Genomic DNA, 23483 nt, shown 5'->3' on the forward strand with positions numbered 1-23483 from the left:
GTCAAGTACTATTTGTGTTTAATTTTAAATAAATAAATTTAATATGATTTCTGACCGCACGATGTATGATGAACTGATACAATTGACGAATCCCCAAGATCCTCACAAAAAGTATCCGGATACGATAAATATAATGCTTTTATTTTTTTTATTTTTTTTATTTATTCATTTCCAATACAGTTTTTTTTGTTCGATTATGGTTTTGTTTTTTTTATACCAATTTGTCCTAGTTACTTTTGAAGGTTTGATTGTGAAGAAAACAAAAGAGCTTTCTTGGCATTTTGACATTAATCACCTATTTGGCCTTTTTCCGTTACATGTATAGAATAGATTAGGGCTGGGCATGGGCCGGGCCAGGCCCATTTTTGAAGGGACTGGACAAGACCCTGAATTAAAGGAGACCCGGGGGGGGGCCAGGCATTACAATTCCGAAAATAGGAACCGGACCTTACTCGGCCCAGTTGAAACAAGCCGGTTCGGTTTGGGTACACAGGTCTTTTTTTTGCTGTTTAAAAATGTTTGCTGCACAGATTGCAGTTTGAAAAAACTGCACAGATTCCAGTTTACAGTTTACACAGATTCCAGTATGAAAAAAATCACAGATTGCAGTTTGAAAAAAATTGCACATATTGCACAAATTGTAGTTTGAAAAAACTGCACGGATTCCATGCTCTGCTAGAATGTTGGCAATCTTTGAGTGCCCAGATCTCTCAGCAGTGTCAAAAATAGATTCTCCAGATCTGTTAATGATGGTTTTCGCCATTCCTTTATAACTTAACAGCGTTCGAACAATCTGTAAAAGTCCAATCTCAAGGGCTTAAATCTATGATTGATTCAAATAACCATTTTAATACCACGTTCCAAAGCCTAATTGAATAACATATTCATGATAATTCAACTTTAAGTGATGATCGAAAACTCAGTAACAAGCATTGATCCATTTGATCTCTTATAGAAGTTCGATTTTCATTTGCATATTATATATCAAATTAACAACTTTCATTACCTGAGCTCGACCCTTCCCGGTTGCCACGTGCAAGGCAGTGTTTCCCTTGTTGTCTACCTTGTTTATCAACGAAGGATTTGCCTTCGCTAACTCATCCACCAATTCGACATTCTGTCCCTTGACTGCCATATGGAGAGCTGTCTGGCCATTACTATCTTTTCTTATTGCAGATCCGGTATCTTTGCTCAAGAGGGCCTGGACCACCTCCAAATGCCCCTTCCTTGCTGCAGAATGCAAGGCAGTTTTCCCATTGCTTCTTGCTATGGACATCAAGCTGCAACCAGTCTCCAAAAGAAAACTTACTACTTCAGTGTGTCCCTGTGCTGCAGCGATGTGCAATGCCGTGGTGTTTGCGCGATCAACAGTCATTGAAAGTTCTGGAATCGACTCCATGAGGATCTTCAGTACCTCTGAAACATTAAAAGAACAATTTAAGATGATCCGCTTGATAAGTTACATGTTATCGATTTCAATCATGGTTTACAAAACTTTCCTAGTCTCCTACAAAATTCACAAATCAAATGAGGTACGAACTGTATACGCAAGAAACCAGATTTTCTTTTGTGATTACAAGGCCTTGTTTTGACACTCCTGAGAGATCTGGGCACCCAAAAAGTAGGAACCAGCCCGTACCCGTTCCGAACCATCATTACCTACCCGACCTGCAGTTCCTGTACCCGTTTGCCCAGTCTTAGAATAGATGATATAAATAAAAGGAAAACTAATGAAAAGGGCTTGAAAACTTTGAGTTTTAATGATAAGGACAAAATAAAGGGTAAGGTGAATAGTACCAGGATTGACTTTTTAGTATAAAAATGCGGTTTTTCGTTAAAATAAACAGTACCGGGTGCTTTTCGTTAAAATTTTCATAAATAAATGGTAACTGTATCACAACTCTACTCGTGAGAAAATCAAAACATGTGGCATTGTGTTATTTGTTAAAGATGCTACGGCTCCGGATGTAGCTAAGTCCTTTTCTACACCTACACGTGGCATCTTGTTATTTGTTAGGAGTGCCAAACTCACAGTGCCTGATTTAAACAATTTATTAACAAGGGTACAAATTCATTCATCCTCTCGGCTCTCTGTGTGTGGTGTCTGTTTTGGGTGACGAGTGACATTGCAGTCTCAACAATGGCTGAGAAGGGTAAGGAGAAAGAATCGGATCCATTTCTGTACGAGAGTGAAGACGAAGAAGATGACATTGAGGAGAACAAGAGCGAGAGTGGGAGCAGCTCCACCAGCAGCCATGGCGTCCGTCATGAGGTTTCCTCTCCCGTTAGTTTTTCTTCTCACAAATGGCCTCAGAGTTACAGGTATGTATGTGTGTGTGTGTGTATATACATCTTCCTTTCATTGTTTTTCACTCAAGCCTTCATTCACCTGATTGATCCGCCATGTTCGCATTCTTAATTGGTTCCCTTCGATATCCTCGAAAATTTTCATGAAAAGTTATGTTGATTCATTTTCTGTATAAAATTGAATTACCAAGATGTTCTGTTTTTTGTGTGATGAGAGTGTGAATCCCGACACCCGGGAGAGAATGGACCTTGCATGTGCTTATACAGAGTAAGGATACTCACCCACACTGCCTATTGATTTTACGGCGGAACCTCAACTTTCTTGATTTTACGGAGAAGATAAAGAAATGGGTCAGCAAGTGACAGATTAATTAGTTAATAATGTGTTTGAGAAGGAGACACATTATAGCCTAACAGTATTACCCATCATAGAAGCAACGGATTTTGTATGCTCATAGACTGCAGTACCGATAAAGCAGCTGCTCCTTGTATTGTTTCATGGTTAAATTGGTCCACCATTACTGTAATGGAGTAAGTATTGAACAACTTAGGTTACTAAAGATGATATATAGCTTACTACACATACATTCTCTCCATACCGTCGTCCTAGATCATAGGTGTCATTAAGTTCTCAATGAGGCATGCTAACTAAACTAATTAGACGCATTTTTAATTTGTTTTCGAATGTAGTTGTTATGTAATATTTTATTAGACGTATTTTCTTTTGAAGTTTATGTACTTGACTGCTCATTTTTTATCGTTATGTACTTTATGTTATTTTGGGCAGGGAGACAATCGATTCTTACTCAATTGCAGCATCACCAAATATTGCGAATCTTGGATTTGTTCCAAGTAATGCAAGCTTTACAAATTACTCGAAAAGCATTTTAGACCTGATTGGAAAGTCTCCATTCGTGTCTACCAACGAAAGTTTTCCTCAAAAGGGTGATTCGGAAAGGTTCTCAGTAAACCAATCATTATTATCAGAGAGATCGACACTGCATAAGCATCTGACCGGAGAAATACCTGTTGGTCATGGGTGTAGCTTCACTCAAACTGTCTTCAATGGTATGCTATTTGATTTAAATTTAAACATCTGGTCTGAGTTGTTCACTTCCCCCAACCCTCGCAAAGTGGGGAGTGGGGTCGCCCTTTTTCTTATCTTAGTTGTTCACTTCATGTATGATATATAAGTTATTGATGTTGGTGAAATGGTGTTTCCTTTGATTGATATGATACTTTTCCCCCGATATTAGAAAAATGATTGTGGGAGAAACTTTTTATGCACTTATTTATTTGCTTCAATTTATATGATTCTGCTTACTAATATACTATAATTAGAAAGCAAAGGTTGTATGTAATAGTAATGCATGGATCTATTTGGTTTCTGCATTCTGTAGGTTTAAACGTTTGTATCGTGGCTGTATTTGCTTGAATTCATTGTGTCACATCTTTCTGGACAGGAATTAATGTAATGGCAGGAGTTGGGCTTCTTTCAACACCTTCTACAATGAAAGAAGCTGGCTGGGCAGGTATCGTGGTGCTACTTCTTTTTGCAGTTGTGTGTTGTTACACGGCCATACTCATGAGATACTGCTTTGAGAGTAAAGAAGGCATCAAAACTTACCCGGATTTAGGAGAAGCTGCCTTTGGAAGATATGGGCGTCTTTTCATATCTGTAAGTTTAAACTTTTTGGCACTGTATATGGTTTGACTGATCAGAAAATGAAACCAAGCTAATTCTGTAAGTTGCAACTTCCATATCAGTTATTTGCAGTACTTTTAACAGTCTAATTAGCATGTTTGGTTGCCAATTTGATGGTTTCATTCTTCGCATTTCCTGTCAGTCAATTCCTCATACTGGATGTTATGCATCTCTGAACTTTATTGATCTACAAATTCAATGTATTTTCTGGATGATTTTATTAAATCTTCCATGTCAGTTTTTTATACAGTATTCTCTAATATCTTTGGTCTTTTGATATCGGTGCAGATCATTTTGTACGCAGAACTATACGTAAGTGAAATATTGATTCTAGTTTTACATTGTACTTGAACCTTAAGTGGTTTATTCTCAAAAAGATTTCTTCTCCATATATGCAGTCTTATTGTGTAGAATTCATCATTTTGGAAGGAGATAATCTCAGCAGGCTATTCCCAGGAACATCTTTGAATTGGGCTGGTTTTCAGCTGGACTCCATGCACTTATTTGGAGTAGTAACTGCCCTCATTGTTCTGCCAAGTGTTTGGTTGAAAGATCTTCGTCTGATTTCATTCCTTTCAGGTGTCGCAAACTTCTTCTTTTAAATGCCATGATGCTTCCATGTTTTGAAAATATGAAAGAGTTCATATGCAATGCAATCAACTGAATCCTTTGTTGGTTCCTTTTGCAGCTGGTGGGGTCATTGTCACAGTTTTGATTGTTCTATGCGTGATTTTACTTGGTACAGCTGGTGGGGTTGGGTTCCATCACACCCCTCCAGCAGTGCACTGGAATGGAATTCCACTTGTAATTGGTGTGTATGGGTTTTGCTTTGCCGGGCATACTGTCTTTCCAAATATATACCAATCCATGGCAGACAGACGACAATTTAGCAAGGCGCTAATAATATGGTATAAATATGAATTATTTTCAACTTTGTGCATTCACCTTCCTTGACCTTCATTCTTATGCCTTGCACTTTTCTCATGCAGCTTTATCTTGTGCGTTCTGTTATATGGGAGTGTTGCAGTCATGGGATATCTCATGTTTGGTGAACGCACTCTGTCACAGATTACTTTGAATATGCCACCACATGCTTTTCTGTCCCAAGTTGCACTGTGGACAACAGTAAGTGTGAAATTGTGGATTCTCAATTAATAATGGGATATTTGTGTGTTTTACGGTTCACTGAGCTTGTTTTTGTTGCTTTTTAACAGGTTATCAACCCGTTGAGCAAATATCCTTTGAACAAATATGTGTGTGTTCATGTGTGCATTACTTCTGAAAATTCTGTGGATATACTCTGATCATTTTGTGGTTACTTCTTATATTTGCTTCTTTGCTTCCTTGACATTGAGCAAATATGCCCTGTTGATGAACCCGTTAGCAAGGAGTATTGAGGAGCTGCTGCCAGTTAGAATTTCTAACAGTTCCTGGTGTTTCATTCTTTTAAGAACAGCACTCGTCATTTCTACTGTTGTTTCCGCCTTTCTTATCCCGTTCTTTGGTAAGTTTACGCTTCAAGCAGTTACTTTACCCCTTTAAGCTAGGTCACTGCAGAACTTTACCACTCGAGCCCTATAATGAAATAGCTATAATCTTCAAAGCCTAGTAATTAACTTCCATAAGGTAATTTTATCCACTATATATTTCACCGTGTCTTGCAACATTTATGAGTTCAAGGAGTTTATCAGAAAGTTTGCTCATGATAACTAATAGAAAAGGAGAATAGGGCCTGATAGTATTTAATGCATTTATAATTGGTACTCGCATATTCGTTAACTTCCTGTTAATCAGAATGTAAACCTAACCACCTCAGTTGCACTTCTCTTATTTCAGGTCTTGTGATGGCTTTGATAGGCTCTCTACTCAGTATTCTTGTGGTAAGATGACACCACTATTCAGCAATTACGTAGTTGTAGTTCATAAAATGGTGCAATACGTATAAGTAGTTAAAGTCGACATTGGCATTACTAATCATGAAATCTAACCACCGAAGTACAACCGAGCTACCATATGCGTGTTTACGAGTGATCACCATGTGGATTACTGGTGTGCACCTAGAGCACCAATTTATGTGAATTACAATTTTGGCCGTCATAGGAAGCTTATTGAACACAATTAGATCCAGGATGCTGCATATTTTAGTTTCAAAAACCGAAACCAATTAGTGCAGGTAACAGGTTACACTTGCCATAGGCCAATGATATTTTACTACTCTAACTACGTTCAGGAAGAAACCAAATCACGTAAATAACATAGTTGATGATTGAAAGTTTTACCAGATGGCTCTGCTGAAACCTACTTGTCTCCAAGGAAAGATAAATTAATTGAATTCGCCGTAAATTAGTGAGAATGAATGCGAGGAATTGTCAGACTTACACAACTATTCCAGGAAGAAGATCTTTAAGCAATAGAGTTTGATAAAGCCGTACTTGTCCTTTTTCTGTATGTGTAAATTGCATGGTCTGTGGTAGCCTGCAAACTGTGATAGAAATCAATTGTGAGCGCTCAACATATGCGAACAGCTCTTATGTTCGTCTATTCTGTTTGTTCCTGTTCTTTTCTTTTCGTTTTTCTTTTCGTGTTGATATAAAATAATTGCAAGGACATCAAAATTAATCAATTTGATGTGTGTGGCTTTGGTTGCAGTCAGTAATAGTTCCATCACTATGCTTTCTGAGAATAGCTGGAAGGAAAGCTACAAGGACACAGGTTAGGGAGTTCTCTGAATACCTTATACGATCTGTTAACAACGTTTTTGCATACGCAGCTGTAACAAAGAGCAGTATGTGACAAGTTTTGGTTCACTTTTCCTCTTATTCAGGTTGTTTCGAGTATCACGATTTCTGCTTTGGGCATCATTGCTGCAGCCCTGGGTACATATTCTGCACTGTCAAAAATTGTGAATCACTATTGAAATATTCAAGGCATTCGTTCGACAGTTCAATAATACTGGTGCATTGCTGGTCCGGCGGCTCATGCATTCTTCCGTTAATCTTAGATTCATATTGTATGTGTAGAAATATAATTGGATGATTTCATTGATGTATAATAGTACATTTATATACACAATCATGACTTGGCATTTACAACAAAACCTATGCCCACAAGGCACGCAAACCTAGCCTTATACATAGGAGAATCCATTCTAACATCCCCCCGCAAACTCGACCGGTCTGGGAGAGATGAGTTTGGAATGCAAGAGTAGAAAGCGTTGCTTGAAGAGGCCTTTGGTAAGAACATCAGCGGGCTGATCAACGGATGGAATGAAAAGAACCTTATGACTGCCAAGTTTGACACGCTTGCTGACAAATTGGTAGTCTAGCTCGATGTGTTTGGTCCACGCATGAAAGACAAGATTGGTTGCCAACGTAGGTAGTGCTCAGATTATCGCAATAAAGAAATATGGGTGATGATGCAAGATGGATAAGTTCACACGAGACAGGAGCCAAATGGACTCGGCACATGCATGAGCAAGAGCACGATACTCGGATTCGGCACTAGAACGGGAGACAGTTGGCTGCTGAGCTAAGCTCCAAGAGATAAGATTAGGTTCATGAAAAAGCAGGTAGCCGGAAGTGGAAAGTCGAGTGTCCGGACAGCGAGTCCAGTCAACATCAGAATAACCATAGAGAGTGAGAGGTCCAAAAGAACGTCGAAACACAATACCAAGGTCTAGAGAGCCTTTGATGTGGCGCAAAATACATTTGGCAGCAATAAGATGTGCATTGGTAGGCCTTGACATAAACTGAGCAATATGATTAACGGCAAGGCGATGTCGGAACGTGTCATGGTCAGATACTGGAGCGCACATCAGAGTGTACCAATTAAAAAGGAGAATGGTGCTGCAACTTTATTCGAAGGAAAAAGGTAGCTTAAAATAGACGAACTAGATGAAGACTCGAGCTATAAAAGGAATAAGACATCAGCGGACCGATGGCCAAGGCGCAAATGCCACAAATGATAGGTGGCAGCAGAGAGAGCTGTGGGTGAGGTGGTGGTAGAAGTGACAGGATAAAGAGCATCCCTACAGTGACTCTAAAAAATAGGCGATTCAAGGGCAATGTCAATGATAAGAAAACCAGTGAGGGAAAAATGTAAGGGCAATCGAGTTATCATGAGTAAACTTAAACGCACAAATGATTTTCTATGAAGGCGAGGAACAAGTAAAACATCATTCAAACAAAAAGTAGATGAACCAATAGTTAGGGGCATACTACGAGTAATAGGAGAGATATGGTGAGATATGTGTGTTAAAAAGTTAATAACTTAAAAAATAAAATTTCTCACCACTTACATAAAAAAACGTGGTGTACCACCCGTGTTCCCGTTGCAACTAAAAAGTTCTAATAGAGAGGACATCTCCACTACTAAGAATAACAGAAGCATTACCGTGATAGGGTGTGGGATCCTAGAGAGCACTGTCATTGTTTGTCATATGATGCATTGCGCCAATATCGAACAACCAAATAGGATTAGGTGCAGCGGTATTGTGGATATATGATGGATCAGCAAACAGTGGCAGAGAGGGTACAGGCCTACGGTGATACGCAATCACATGATGACCAAACGTGTTACAAAATGTGCACCAGAATCTAGAAGGGGCGCTAAGAACACCAGCAGCGTGGTTAGGAGAGGGATCCTAATAGTGGTTGGACCAGATACCACGACCAAAGACACCTCGGTTGCTAAAGAAACCACCACGACTAGGATTCGCACGCTTGTGAGGACGAGCCGGAGCAGGATATATCAAGTGGCTGAGCTTGAACCTGGTAAGCCGCTGGTTGAACTGGAGCAGGAGAAGGGTGAGGCTGGGCCTGTGGTGCAGGCCATGAACAACAAGCATCACTTGAGTTGAATAGCAAGATGAGTAAAGAAAAGGTGTTGGGCTTCATAGGTTAGCAAGCATGAACAATGTTCTGAAAACTCCAAAACAAATAGGGGAGGTTCAGGGCCTCGATGACGAACCTTGCATAGTCAGGACCAAGGCCTTTAAGAACAACGGTGACAAGATCAGAGTTTGGGACCGGCTGACTTATGGTAGCAAGAGCATCAGCGAGAGACTTGGCATGTTGAAGATATTCAGAGGTGTTGCGAGTGCCTTTGGAAAGATCAAGCAACTGAAACTGACGTTAAACTGTAAAGTGGTAGAGAGTCCATAGAAAGTCTCATTTTGAGAGTCTCTTTGGCATTTCTCATGAAAATATTTATGTTGGATTTTTAAAATCTGAAAAACCAACTTGATGTTCTAAATAAACAACCTAATGTGAAATCATTAACACCTAATTAATTACATGTGTTTGTACCATACTTGACCAATCCCGAAACTATTGAGCATCGGTCAACGTTATACCGTCAAGGACCCAAAAGAGTTTCCCTCCAACCAGAAAGCCAATCACAGCGCGACACGTGTCGACATCAGAAGCTAATCACAACACGACACGTGTCAATGTCAGAACAAAGCTAGAAACTCTTTTCTATAAAATGAGATCATTCTCCCACAATATTTCCTAATGTCATTTGTACTAAATCATTCACTAGTACTCACTAAAGGAGAGCTTGAACCTATGTACTTATGTAAGCCCTTCACAATTAATGAGAACTCTTCTACTCCGTGGACGTAGCCAATTTGGGTGAACCACGTACATCTTGTGTTTGCTTCCCTGTCTCTATCCATTTACATACTTATCCACGCTAGTGACCGGAGCAATCTAGCGAAGGTCACAAACTTGACACTTTCTGTTGTACCATAGTCCTCACCGATTTTGTGCATCAACATTTGGCGCCGTCTGTGGGAAATGCACTTATTCCTACTCTCTTCAGCTTTGTCAAGCTGGTTTCCACCATTCGTACACTCTCTTTTGACCAGACATCCCTCTCCAACATAGGGAGCGAAGGAAGCCACAGCACATAAAATCACACCCCCTTTGCACCTAATGCGAAACGATGAAAGAAGGAAGGAAAAAGCTCGCTCTTCAAGCTAAAGTCAATGAGTTGGAGGCTCAGAATAACAAGATAGCAATAAAGAATGAGATCCTTTAAGAACAATATGAGAAGTTCTTTGAGACTTTTCTCAGTCAAAGTGGCCGTCTTCCCCACAGCAACAATTACTGGGCTAACCCTAGGAGTAACAGTCGGCCCCAGAGTTGCAGGACCCTTGACCAATGGAGTGATGACCGGTTCCTCCACGGCAGGAATAATGAGGTGAACTTTAGTCACCTGATCCATTGAAGGATTTTGCAGTTCTCTCGTTGAGGCCTCGACGACATGAGGAGGGAGAGAAACGCTAATGCTCCCGTAGTTTGATTAGAGATAACGTGAATCTTCTACTCCCCTTTCTTGGCCAATTTCTTGACACGTTTTTTAGGCTGAGGAGCATCTTCTACCGTTTTGGCTTCCGGGTGGGGTCGTTTGCTCTACGGAGTTGGCACAGTGGTTGTCCCCTTTTTCATAGGAGGGGCAAGTTTTTTCTTAACCACGGTCATCACAACCACTTCGGCCTTCTTTATAGTACGGCCACCTAAAAACACTTGAGTTTAGGTCAGAATGAAGTTCAAAATAAATAGATGAACAAGAGAAATAAGAAGGTCTATACCTTGGGCCGTTTCTTTGGATTTTGGGGCGAGAGTCTTTTTGGGTCCATCGCTAAAAAGCTTATTGGAGATTTCCTCAACCAAAACACTAAAAAAGTCCCTAGTGTAAACATCACACCAGTCGATAAAGGTGATGGCACATCAGGTTTCTGGAGTGTTCGGCCAAAGGTAGAACTTCAAACATCACTCATCAAACCCCTGCTCGATTATTTCACATTCTATCTCCGAAGAGCTAGAGAGACGCTATCGGTTCAGAAGCAAATGAGAATCAAGGAACGGTAGGGGGCACCCTTGGAGATAGCCTAGCTGACGAGATGATAAACTTCCCAGCTTCCTCGTCAGGCTTTGCAACCTTAGGGTAGGTCGCGAGTAATGATAAATGATCCCTATGACATTCAAATATCAGCTTCTTTGGCTTCTTCCCATGCTGATTGTGGGAGGACAATAGATGATGGATATGTTCGGCGATGACAGACTTGGAATTCATCGTCTGACAAGCCCTCTAGGCTGAAGAAATATTTGAAGATTAATTCAGCCGTGTGAGCAGGAAAAGGGCGTGAGGCCAGTTTCAAGCCTATTGCTTCGGAAAGGTTGAAGCTTGGGACTTCTGGCCGCAACATTGAAAAATAGACCTACAGCCAGAGTTGGAAGACCTAGAGCAAACCATTTTGGTAGGGGTCGATCTTCCTTGCAAAAGCATCTACTAAACATCGATTGAGGTTAGCGAGGATGGTCGGGCTGAGAGCTAAGACATGACCGCTGGCCAGGGCTTTGACAACTGGCATGTTCTCAGCCAGGCACTTATTCGATTTGGCATAGAAAATATACTTGTTGTACCAATAGAATAAGAAGGCCATGTGTTCCCCCTCTTAAGAGCTTCCCTTTCCGATCCGACAAAGTGGGTGATTAGGGTGTTGTAGTTAAAGAAATTCTTGTGCAGCTTCTGTGCTTCTTTTTTCGACGGCCTTTGGTCTTCTTGCATCAAGGCTTCAACGGAATGATCTTCGAAAATGGTCTTCAAGTCCAAGTCGAATCTATACCTGGATAGAGCAACATTGACTATGAGGCCCATTGGAGAAATACCAAGTATGGTTGTGATATCCAACAACGTCGGACCATGGGGGCCGAGGGGAAGAACCATCATGTTAGTGGCCGAGCACCAAAAGCTTAGAGCAGCCATCACAAGTTCTTAGTCTAAATTCATTTCGATGGTCGAGAGTTTGATGGCATAAAAAATGCCAAGAGATCTCCACTCGTCGCCGAAGTGTGGCTTCAATTGAGTAGCCCAGGCTGAAGTAGTTGAAGGCCAAACACCTTGGGGTTTGCCCGATTCCCATTTCGACCAATCATACCCTTGGAGTAAAGGTTTTAGGGAGTGTACTTTTAGCATTTCGATGATGGTTTCTGGGACATAATCCTTGAAGTAGGCCAAAAGTTTAATGGAGAACATTTGGTTCACCATCAAATGGGATGGTCTTGATGGTGTTTCCATTAGTAATGCTTCGGCACTTATTGCATTCCTTGGTGAACTTAGTAAGGAATGTATTGGCAACCATTGAAGAGGATGAAGGTTTTCTAAGTTTCAAATTAAGGTTGGTTTTCTGAGTTTGAGAGCAAATGGAAAAGAAATTTGAGAATGTTGAGAGCATAAAAGTCTGAATGAAGGAAGTTGGGTATTTATAGGCTTTGAGGAAGAAGACCAATGGTTTTATTTTGAAAAGTTAGGGGTAGATTCAACATCAATGTCATGCAATCATGGTGAATACTTAGAGAATCCAGGTGAAGAGGTTGAAAAACTCGCAGATTAAGGATGCATGATGGCGTGTGATGGCGGGTTTTACAAAGAAACGATGTTTCAATGCTCGCACGAACTCGAGGATGCCGAAAAGTTTGTGAATCAAGGTTACACAATTGCATTGGTGGTGAGTTTATAATGAAACAACATTTCAGTAAGCCACACGACTTAGGCGTCATTATTAGGGGGCATACATGTCTGGAAGATGCCACGTGGCAAAAAGGCCTGACATGTTTGAAATTATGTAATCGTGCTCCATAAATGCGTCTCAGTGGTTAAGAAATTCAAGGTCTCTCAGTGTCCTTTAGTAATATGTTAAGGGGGCGATTTCACTTCTTCAAGGTCAAAATTCGGCCAAGATTTGCAGGCCGAAGACCTCAGAAGGGAGGGGCAATGTTTGAGCCCAAAGTAATATTATTGGGTTGAGCCTAGGTTTGTTCTCGGCCCAGTACTCTTCCAAAAGTATTGTGGGTCGTCCAGCCACCATAGACTGCCTAATCAGGTTGGCCGAGTCCTATTATGAGACGAATTGGTTTGGATAAGGGCAAAGAAGTCGAATCCTGGTACAACGAAGGGTCTCAAAGTTGAAGGCGCTAAGAATTAGGAAATGAATATGGTTTATTATATAGTTTAGTTCAAAGACATGTTGGAACTTGGATTGGCCGAAACCTAATCGGATTGGATTTAGGAGCTTTAGTCAGAGTGCATCTTTGGTTCGCCCATGAGTAGATTCGTTGCTATAAATAGAAGACGATGTGCAACATGCAAATGCCCATCCAATTCAACATACAAATTGTCTTGCGCAAATTGTCTCTTTACGCGAAACCTCTTAACAACCTTGAGATTTTTATTTTCCTTTTTCCCGTCAGCACATCTTCAATTTGGATAAATAGCAATGTGAAGGCAACTGAAGACATCTTCAGTTTGGATAAACAACACTGGAGCCGTAAAATCAGGTGATCAAGGTGCACCTTCAGTTTGGATAAACAACACTGCTTCTCAACTGACTAGTTATTTATCTAAGTCTCGATCGACAAGGATTTTCAAGCCTTTGTTGGTAGAGGTCATCTCATTAGCTTTCTCGGCGAAGTGAGGTGTTACAGGTTACTACATTCGGCACATTGAAAGCCGAATTTGATATTGAAGTTCGCAGAACTAGTAGCCTTGTCTTCAGGCTCTAGAACCCGAAGGCCGATATGTGTTTCTTCCTCGGCCGCAGTTGCAAGATCAAGAAGTTAGCTGCGCGCTCAACACAACATCAACACATTGTACTCCATGGTCGAACTTGGCCGACGAGTTGGCACGCCCCACACATAACCGAATGACGTAGTTAGCTTATTAATTACTCAGCTTGCGCGCCACTTAGGCTTGGTAGTTTTTAGGGTCAACAGTTACATTTGTTGAGATATTTGTGATTTACCTGTATCCTTAGCATGATTGATTTTATATTGCTCGAGTTGGTTCTCCATACTTATTTGTAGTATGATTTTGAAACTATACGGTTTTACAGTGAGGAATATTATGTTGCGATAACCAAAATTTTTCTTAATTCTTATTTTGCCCACTCACTTTTTGTTTTGGGTCCCGCCAAAACTTAGTAGTTGGATTATGTGGTGAGCAAGGCTTCATTGGCATATTATGACATCCACTTATAAGCTTCATTGGCATATTATGACGTCCACTTATAATAGTTGAGGATTTTTTTTTGTTAGGGTATTTATCACATATGATCCTTGAAATTGACTCACTCAATTAAAATGGTTCTTGAAATTGAACACTAATCAATGCAATCTTTGAAAATAGGCCTTGCAAATCAATGTGGTTTTTCCGTTACAATTCTAGCAAAAAATATTTATTATGCGCTAATGAGTAGGTCCTACAAGTCTAATTAAATAGTGCTATGTGATTTAAAAAAAATATAAGCTTATAAAAAAGGAAAAAAAAGAAGAAGATATTTATAAATAAGCTTTTAATTAATGTCTTTATAAACTCGAGTCGTGCACGTCAATAAACTCACCAGTGGACCCTTTCATCTTCTTTCTCTTCTTAGGTATTTCAGTAATTTCACTGTTGGGTCTCGCTAGCGAAGTTATGGTTATCTCTAGAGTGCCGCCGACTGAGACGACGATAGCGGGGATGGTGCCTGAGCTGGTAGCTTGAAGAACCCAGAAAACCCCATATGGAAAAACACAAAATCAAGCTGAAAAAACGAGGAAATTAGAAGAATTTAAAATTAGGAAATTTCAAAAACATAAAAAATTAAATATTTCCTCTCACCCTAGGGCGGGGGACGAAAATAATTTTTGACAGAATTGTAAAGGAAGGATATATTGATTTGAGACACCCATTTTCAGGAACTATATTGATCAATTTTCAATTTTAGGGGCCATCTTGATGGAGTGGGTGTTAGATCCCACATCGCTCAGTGATAGGAGTATATGTATGCGACTTAGTTAGCTTGTTCTTGTGCATTTATGTGTTATTTCTTAGTCAATTATGTATTTTAAGCTATTTTCGTGTGTTTGTAGGTCATAATAACAAAGTTGGCAAGAAAGTGCATTTTGGTGCATTTTGGTGCATTTTGGAGCAATTTAAGGCTGAAATGGATTGCATGCATATGAAGCAAAGTGGTTGGACGAAATTAAAGATCTAAAGAAGCTAGGAATGTGCCAAGGAAAGGAAGAAAATAAATTGAGGACCAAGGAAGACAGGGAAACAATTAAGAATGAGGAAAGACTAGTCAAACTTGCCTTATCTTGTTGTTACCTTTCCTAAATCCTAAATTACCAAAGATTTAGCCACATGAAGGGTCCTAAATACTTTGGGACATTTCATTACATATTCTACAAGTCCTAAACCTGCCCTAAAAGTCCAAGCCATACCATCCTTCACCATTTCTCTTCCTTGCCGTGCAAGGGAGCCATTCCTTTCCTATTTTCTGCCATAAATCACTCCATTTTACCACCCATGCCATGCATATTCATCCATGTTCCCTCCTTGCACTCATTTGATACACCATTCCACTTCCTTTCCTTTGTCTACCATGTGCACAATATCCTTTCACCTCCTTGCACTCATTGATTCATCATTTGCTCACCTTTCCACCCATGTCATGCATAATCACCCTTGTCCCCTTCATGCACCATTACACTCATTATCCCTTCATGTCGTGCACCACCCTTGTCTCCTTCATTATTTCTGATTTCATGCACCAAAACATTGAATCATTGCACTCAATTGCTGCATATTCCTTGTCCCCTTCACCGATCAGATTTCATACAACTTTTACCTCCACTACATGCACTCATTGATGCACCATCCACCACATTTGGAATCCCATGCCGTGCATCATGACTCAACCTACACCTTTGACTCATTTATGCACCATTCCACCTCCCTTTCCTTTCTCTACCATGTGCACAATCATTCATGTTCCCCACTTGCATTCATGGCTGCAACACCACTCCATTTTACCCCCCATGCTTTGCATCATCACTTCACTTTCACCTTTGAATCATTTCAACACCACTTCATGCACTCATTGCTGCAACACCATTCCATTTTACCCCTCATGCTTTGCATCATTACTTCATTTTCATCCTTGAATCATTGCACACACCACCATTTTCTTCTCCTTGCCGTGCACTTCCTTTATAAAAGGAAGTGTGTGGGGCAACCATAGAGCTTAGTTTTTTTGCTTGATCATTCATCCCCATTTCAATATAACCTTCATCCAAACACATCCATTCATCTTTACATCCATTCCTCCATACAAACAAACCTTCAAACACTCACCAACACCTTGTGCCGTAGCAAAGGAAGGAAAGGAAAGTGCTTGGACGTGCTTGCTGTCCAACTTGGATTGTTAGAGTGTTTAGGTGTTTTCTTTCTTTTGTTTCCAATGTTTAAATTCATTTTCTTTCGTTTTGTTGTGAATATGAGTGGCTAAACCCCTATTAGCTAGGGGTGATTTCAAAGCCATGATTATGTGTGTAATATGATTTGATAAATTCCAGTTATGAACTCTTGAATCGTGAATGCAATTGGCTTAACTATTTGATTGATAACTTATTTGTATTTGTTGATTAAGGGTCGACACTTAATTGACATGCATAAATCCGATGCTAGAATATAAGAAAGTTTCACATAATCGTTACAAACTTATATTCATAAGTAGTGGAGGTCGCTTATAAACGATCGAGTTAAGTTTAATTCTAGCATGAGTGACATGATGCCATAGTTGCAAGTGCTTTGTCAATGCTTATGATTTTCATTAAACGTAATGATCTTTGATTGTATCTCTATTATGATGTCATGTAGGGAACTTTTGAAGAATGTTTTGGGTTGTCGAATGATGTCATCCAATCCAATAAAACAAGGAAAATTTGAGGGTTAACTAGTGATGTCACAGTTAATTTAGGGCATTATTGTTCATAATTCAATGAAGTAGTAACTGGAAATCGAATTGTTTGCATACATGTCATGTGTAGAGAAAAAGCCTCTAGCTATCCCATCCATCATCTTATTTCTCAAATTTGTTTTACAATCTATCTAGTTTTTCATACTTGTTTGTTTGTTTCAACTTCATCCAAATCAAAACCCCCCTTTTAGTTTCTTGTTTCTAAGTGTTTCAAATCTATTTTAATTTGTGTTTTTAAGTGTTTTGATTCAAGTAAAAGTCAATTTTCGTCCAAAGTCATTCATAGTGTCTAGTTTAAGTTTATTTGGTTGTTTTAACCTGTTTTGAGTATTTTAAGTTTGCCTTGAGTCTTGTGAGTCTTGTTAAGTGTTTTTAAGTTTAGTTTTATGTTTTTGAGTCAGTTTAGAGGTTATTAGCAAGCCCTCCTAATCCCCGGTCCAGAACGATCCCTACGTATACTTATACTACAATTGTCAAAAAGGGTTAAATTTGTGTGTTAAGTTAATTTTCGCATCACTCAGGGGAGTGGATTCTCTATGCCTTATATGTACATGCTTACCTCCATATAGCACGAGGCCTTTTTGGAGCTCATTGGCTTCGGGTTCCATAGGAACTCCGAAATTAAGCGAGAAAGGGGCCAGAGCATTCCCAGGATAGGTGACCTACTAGGAAGTTCTGCTCGTATGAGTTCCCAAAAACAAAACCATGAGGGCATGCTCGGGGCCCAAAGCAGACAATATCATGCTACGGCGGAGTCGAGCCCAGGATGTGGTGGAGCCCGGGTTGAGATGTGGCAATGGGTCTTTTCAAGGACTATTTGTGATAAAACTCTATTTCCTATTAGTTGTGAATATTCTTCCTACGCAGTATTAGATATTCTTACCTTTACTGCATTATTGTCTATACTTTTACACTGCATGAATTTCCTGCATTGCGCACTTTCACTCCTAGATTAAATTAGTTCTAGACTTTGGTTTTAATTTATTCGTACTTTTTACACATCATTTGCATATTAGAGCTTGGTCTCTTTCTAGATATCGGCCATCATGCCTTGATTTTGACGCCCATTTTGATATTCGGCTCAAGTTGTGTCATGACTAGCAAGTGTTGAACAAGACTATGCTAACCTTAATGCAATATACACCGACCTTTTTAGATTGTCAATGTCGAGTTGACTTTCTAAATTACTAGGAACGTTGTTGAAGGACTAAGCGACTATAGAATACAAGTCTCCCTACTCTAATCTCAGTTAAGGCATTGTTTCCATACGTTCAGCCTTATGTATATTATCATATTATCCTGCACTAATCTCGTTAAAGACATTGCTTCCATACATTAAGTCGTATGTATATTATCTTATTGTTTAATTAATTAAAATGAAGTTGTTACACAATATCTAATATTACGAATTGGCTTTAAGACACAAGTCCAACAGTTACCATACACATAAGTGTTAATATGTTAAAAGCTGTAATGTTTATTAACAATTAGGAGATTTGTTTGTACTTTGTGCTTATGTGAGATTGTAACTAATAATCGTTTGCAACCATGAGGTTTTATTTAATTGAAACTTAATCCTAGTTGATTTTATGCAGAATGCCATGAGAACGTGTAATGGCAATTTCCATGAAAGTTTATGCAAAATACCAATTGAATCTTGCACAAGAGCATACATAAATTGTATTTTTGTGTAATTTTCTCCATGGCCTTAGTTGTAAGTTTGTCAGTTATGAATTGAATTTGAGAATAAAACTAGCTCAATTCCTCAGAACCGATACCATTCCTCTTTCTTTATTTTTGAATTATAATATAGAACCTTAAATCGAAAAGAAACAAAAAAAAGAACGAACAAAAATAGTAAATCTCTCTGGTGTGTGGTTTTTTTAATTAGAGGGTATATTGGTAGTTAATGTGAGATTTTGGATAATTTTGAATTTTTTTTATAAAAATTAATATTTACGAATTTAAGAGTCATAATTCTAGGGTGCTCAGAATTATTAAGTGTAACTAATAGAGTTTTACCATTTCATGAGAGTCAACTGTCAAACAGTGCGACTGCAAACTTTACATACATTGTACATGACGCGCGGTGCGCTGTTACCTAAAACAAGGTGTTACACATTGCGCACGTGCACAAAGGAGCGAATAAGTTCTGCCCCCTCTTTTGTTGATCTGTCTCTTTCTAAATTTGATCTACAACAACACTGTACATCAAATAGAAAATCATTTTTTTATATTTTTTATGTTTTCTTTAAAAATGAATCAGCGGATGATTTCGCTACGACAGTCTATTCTTTTGTAGGTCCGAAAAACTCACAGATATGCTTGCGACCTTTTTTTTTTTTTTTTTTTTTTATAATTTTAAAGAAAAGGGGAACAAATGACTCATTTTGGGCTCGGAACGGTTACGGAGACTTTTACTTTGCCTGTGGTCACCTTTTTTTGTTTGCTAGGAGCCACAGTCCGCGCCCTTACCAATGGATCACTTGTTTTTGTTAGAGAGGCATGCGATTCACCAACAACAACAACTAAACTCCGTATTGTGTAGAATAGGGGTTTGAAATTCGTCTCTAATCATTGAGCCATCGGATGGTCATGCTACTTTTTCAAGGGGTGGGTGGTTGTTGAAAGGAAAAATGTCTCTGACTTTTATGGTTCCTGCCCTTCCCTGGTCTTTGTTTACAACTTCAAAGATAGACACCATCCATCCAGGGCCGGGTCTTTAGTCCCTACACATTCCCAATAATAAAAGATTGAAATCAGAATCTTACACAAAAGAAGAAGAAATCTGACTTTGTATTATTCATCATCGTTCATTTTTCTTCCATTTCCGAATATCTGATCATATATTTTGTATCAATAAATTGATACGGTTCAAGAAACGTTGGATTCTCTGTATTTCGTACCAAATTCGTACCGGAAACCGATCGATTCTAAATCCCATCTCTCCCGATCGGTCTCGTATCTCTGTGTGATTCAATCCAGAGCTAAGTTGTTGGGTTTTGGGGCGCCCGCCGGCCATGGCGACCAACTCCGGGTCACTGAATTATTGGAGGGATTACTTTCGGACTGCAAACTCTGATATTTTTGATATAATCGACCATGCGATCGTGGTGGCGGCTTCCGATTGCCCCACGGAGTTGAGATTGCGGCGGGATCGGATAGCAGAGCGGTTGTTTTCCAGCAGATTGACCCGGTGGTGTTCGGGTTGCGAAAAACAAGTCGAATTGGCCACCGTGCCTGGCGGCGATGGAGAAGGAGATGACGACGAAGGCGGCAGCGACGATGTGCACAGAGGGTGTAAAAGTGGGTTTGATGGAGGTGGAGGGGAAGTCGAGGGCGGTGGCAGTAAAGAGAGCAAGGTGAATAGCAGCAGCAGAGATGATGAGGGCGGGCTTAGCAGCGACAGCTATGGATTGGCTGAGGCCTTGACTGATGAGATTGAGCAAGAGTCTCAAACTCTTGGGGAGGTCTTCAGGATTAGAGACATGTTTCTTGATTACGAACAAGAGGTAGTATTCATTGCAAAATTCTCTCTTGTTACCCATTAATTGTTGTTAATTTGATCTCGAGGTTGAGTTCGTAGTAAATTTCTCCATTTTTTGTGATTGGTTTTCGAACTTGTTTAAGAATGGCTATGCTTTTTGTGTTTTCGGTTTCTGATTTTCGTCTTGTGTCAATGTTCCGGCAGTCTGATACGGTATTGTTTGACTCTTTGAGGAAGCTTCAGTTGATGGCTCTGAATGTGGAGACTCTCGAGGTTCGCTTCTTATTTTTATCTGGTTAAGTTATTCGTTTACATTGCCATCTCGTCAATCGGTTGTTGATTTTCGCCATTGTATGTATGCAATGCACTAACAAGACTTGTTCTTTTCCAGGCAACTGAAATTGGAAAGGCGGTTAGTGGTCTCAAAAAGCATGGATCAAAGCAGATTCGTCATCTTGCTCGAGAGCTTGTCTCGTATGACTTTGTATACCCTAGTTTGGCAATGGTTATTTGTTCTTTGTGTTTACTCGGGGGACCATACCTGTATTTACCATATCTTCTAAAAGTTGTTCCATTCATACTTTGATTTGCTTATTGCTTACCATCCCCTAGTCTGCTTTTAGGCATTCCATATTTGCTGCTTCTTAGTTGAAAGCGTCTTTTTGCATTAACTCGTTTAGTGGGCTGATAAGGAACCTTCTTGAGGGAATTCTTAGACAAAGAAACACCATGACTCATTTCAGCTTCTTTGTGTGCCTGAATCATTTAGATAAGGAAGCCCTTTATTTCTTTACCCTGTAACTTAGTGCTATATGGGGCCATGACTACTTCGATTTTAACATTGTGTTTGTTATCTTAGATTTTGAAACCACTGTGCTTTAACATGATTTTGTGGATTGCAGAGGTTGGAAAGGCATGGTAGATGAATGGGTCAATGCTACAGCAGCTATTGCCAGTATGAATTCTTAAGTTTACGTTAGACATATTTGTACCATAATTTCAATTCTCTCCTGGTTCATGGAAATTGATTTTAATTTTTAACTTGTAGGCACAAAAACTATGTCAGATTCTGTTAATCCATCTTTTGATGATGAAGAAGGACTACCATCTCCTCCTCTTGATGAAGCTTTCCTTGCTAATCAAACCACGACAATAGAACTCTCGCAGGTATTAGTCCTCTTCCTTGCTTTCTTTCCTCTGGAGAGGAAAGTAATCTTTCTTCCAACATGATTGGCTGTAAACTAATTGGTTTCTTTTCTCTTGGATGTCCAACAACCACACTGAAGTTCTTTGACGGCATGGATGATGATGGAAGTGAGTTGAATTTGCAAAAAATTATGTTTTTGTTGGATAGCTTTGTGCTATTTGGTTCTTTATTTGAATTCCCCAATTATTGGATTCATTGATTATGAACGGGGGATGTTGTTTCAGATCCTCGAAACAACGGGGAATTCACTGAGTACCGTGAAAATGGAAGAAAGCGAGAAGTGGAGAAAGAAAATACTATTAAGCAGAACCAACAATATTCAAATGAGGCAAATGTGCTTCTTAAGGGAAACAAGAATGAACAAGTGAAGAAACGAGAAGTTGTGAAGCCAAATAAGCCCTCAAACACTCACTATGGGCCTGGCAGACCTCCCAAAGTTAGTATGGATCAAAAGCTCAACAGTGAAACAAAGATCGAGCAAAAAACAGATAAGGTTGCCATTCAAAAGAGGCAACACGCTGGTCAGCAAAATGTAGGTGCTAGTAACTAATTACTTGTAGCTAGGAGCTAATTACTGGTCTTGTACCTTCAATCTGTAGTTTTATTCTTGATCTGATTTCTGTTCTTGATCTACTAGAAATTCAAGTGTTCAGATGAAGTTGCAGTCCAAGTGAAACTCGAAGCCACAAAAAGAAAGCTCCAAGAGCGTTATCAACAGGCTGAGAACGGTATGTCTTACTGACTACTGACCAAGGATATGATAATGGTGGTTTGAGGTTTTCTCGGAAGGCGTTTTCCATTTATTCTGTTAAAGTCTCAGTCATTGGGTGTTGAAGTGGGTTAAATGCTAGGTTTAATTGTTTGTTGAAGATTCAAATTCTGTTTCACTAATCAGTTGTTGTCCAAGTTTTCAATCTGACTAATGTATTCCTACATAATCCTTCTTTGGCTCAACAGCCAAGAGACAAAGGACGGTACAGGTTATGGAGTTGCATGATCTCCCCAAGCAAGGGCTTGCGCGTAGGAATCCACACGGGAGACCTGGAAACCAAAATCGGCATTGGGCTCATGGACGGAGATAAGTCACTTGTGCAACGGAGACTGATAGTTTTGAAGGTTCTGCCATTTTCAATTCAGTGGACAGGGGCAAACTCTCCGGCATGTCATGTCTTGACTCATTTTTGTGTCAAAACTGAGAAATTTATTCACCATTCTTGGCGGGGAGGGGATGTTTCAGATTCAGAAGCAAGAAACTATTGAAACTTGCCGTAAACTCAGTACAGTGAGGTTTATAGAGGCCCTTTAATTCATATTCGGAGGCGGATTATTACTTATGCAGTCTCCTTTTTACTTGGTTCTGAGCCATCCATAGAGAAGTTTGATTTTCGCTGCTCATTTAACTGACTACCCTCGAACATATTCTTTTTCTTCCACAGTCCAAGACTTACGTAGCTCGAGTTATATAAAGTTGCTTACTTTGCTGTTATAACGAACATCTGTAAGCACCTTCATATTAACAATAAGATTACTTTCATGTGTCCTTACTTTTAGGTCTGCATTGCTATTATATTAGATTTACGGACGAAGTGCTCGTTCGAAAGTTTCATTGCCTGTCACACAAGCATTCAATTCATTCACCTGACTGATCTGCAAGGGTAAATATGAAAGATGTTGAAACAATAAGGCCTGACTTGGGCTGTTATTTGTTTGTTCTATTTCTTTATCCTAGAAACTTTTTTAATCGTCTTGACATATTTTGTGGATTCACTTTGTGTTTAAATTCCGTTTTCTTTGTGTGGAAAACTAATGCAAAAGATAGAGAAACCAAAAACATGGTCCCAAGTGGCAAATTAATTAGTTAATCATGTGTTTGAGGCAATGTTTTAAAAGGTGAAGGCGTTTTATGAATAATCTCACCTAGACGAAAGCCTTGTGTCGTGAAGCGAAGTCTCATGAGACTTAAAATTTT

At 39.5% G+C, this 23483-nt stretch overlaps 3 protein-coding genes across 3 annotated transcripts; 2 read left to right on the forward strand and 1 right to left on the reverse strand.

Annotated features, from left to right (window-relative positions):
* Positions 1-432: 432 nt before the first annotated feature.
* LOC103433360 (ankyrin repeat-containing protein At5g02620-like) lies at positions 433-1605 on the reverse strand. The gene is made up of 3 exons (XM_070812561.1): positions 1541-1605; positions 1007-1416; positions 433-793 (listed from the first exon to the last, which is right to left on the reverse strand). The coding sequence occupies exons 2-3, from the start codon at positions 1397-1399 to the stop codon at positions 449-451; spliced, it is 738 nt and encodes a 245-aa protein (XP_070668662.1). The 5' UTR covers positions 1400-1416; positions 1541-1605; the 3' UTR covers positions 433-448.
* Positions 1606-2074: 469 nt separating this feature from the next.
* Positions 2075-7109, forward strand: LOC114821079 (amino acid transporter AVT1A). Its single transcript, XM_070811962.1, has 12 exons — positions 2075-2322; positions 3095-3375; positions 3771-3985; positions 4301-4324; positions 4411-4591; positions 4701-4920; positions 5002-5137; positions 5227-5238; positions 5363-5516; positions 5849-5892; positions 6662-6724; positions 6837-7109. Exons 1-12 carry the CDS (start codon positions 2141-2143, stop codon positions 6927-6929), a joined length of 1605 nt encoding a protein of 534 aa, XP_070668063.1. The 5' UTR covers positions 2075-2140; the 3' UTR covers positions 6930-7109.
* Positions 7110-19153: 12044 nt separating this feature from the next.
* On the forward strand, positions 19154-23058 carry LOC114820994 (probable mediator of RNA polymerase II transcription subunit 26b). The gene is made up of 9 exons (XM_029092518.2): positions 19154-20332; positions 20512-20580; positions 20699-20781; positions 21210-21262; positions 21356-21474; positions 21594-21621; positions 21739-22046; positions 22152-22242; positions 22472-23058. The coding sequence occupies exons 1-9, from the start codon at positions 19841-19843 to the stop codon at positions 22594-22596; spliced, it is 1368 nt and encodes a 455-aa protein (XP_028948351.1). The 5' UTR covers positions 19154-19840; the 3' UTR covers positions 22597-23058.
* Positions 23059-23483: the final 425 nt, after the last annotated feature.

The sequence above is a fragment of the Malus domestica genome, chromosome 14 (genome assembly GCF_042453785.1).
Source record: "Malus domestica chromosome 14, GDT2T_hap1".
Classification (NCBI taxonomy): Eukaryota; Viridiplantae; Streptophyta; class Magnoliopsida; order Rosales; family Rosaceae; genus Malus; species Malus domestica.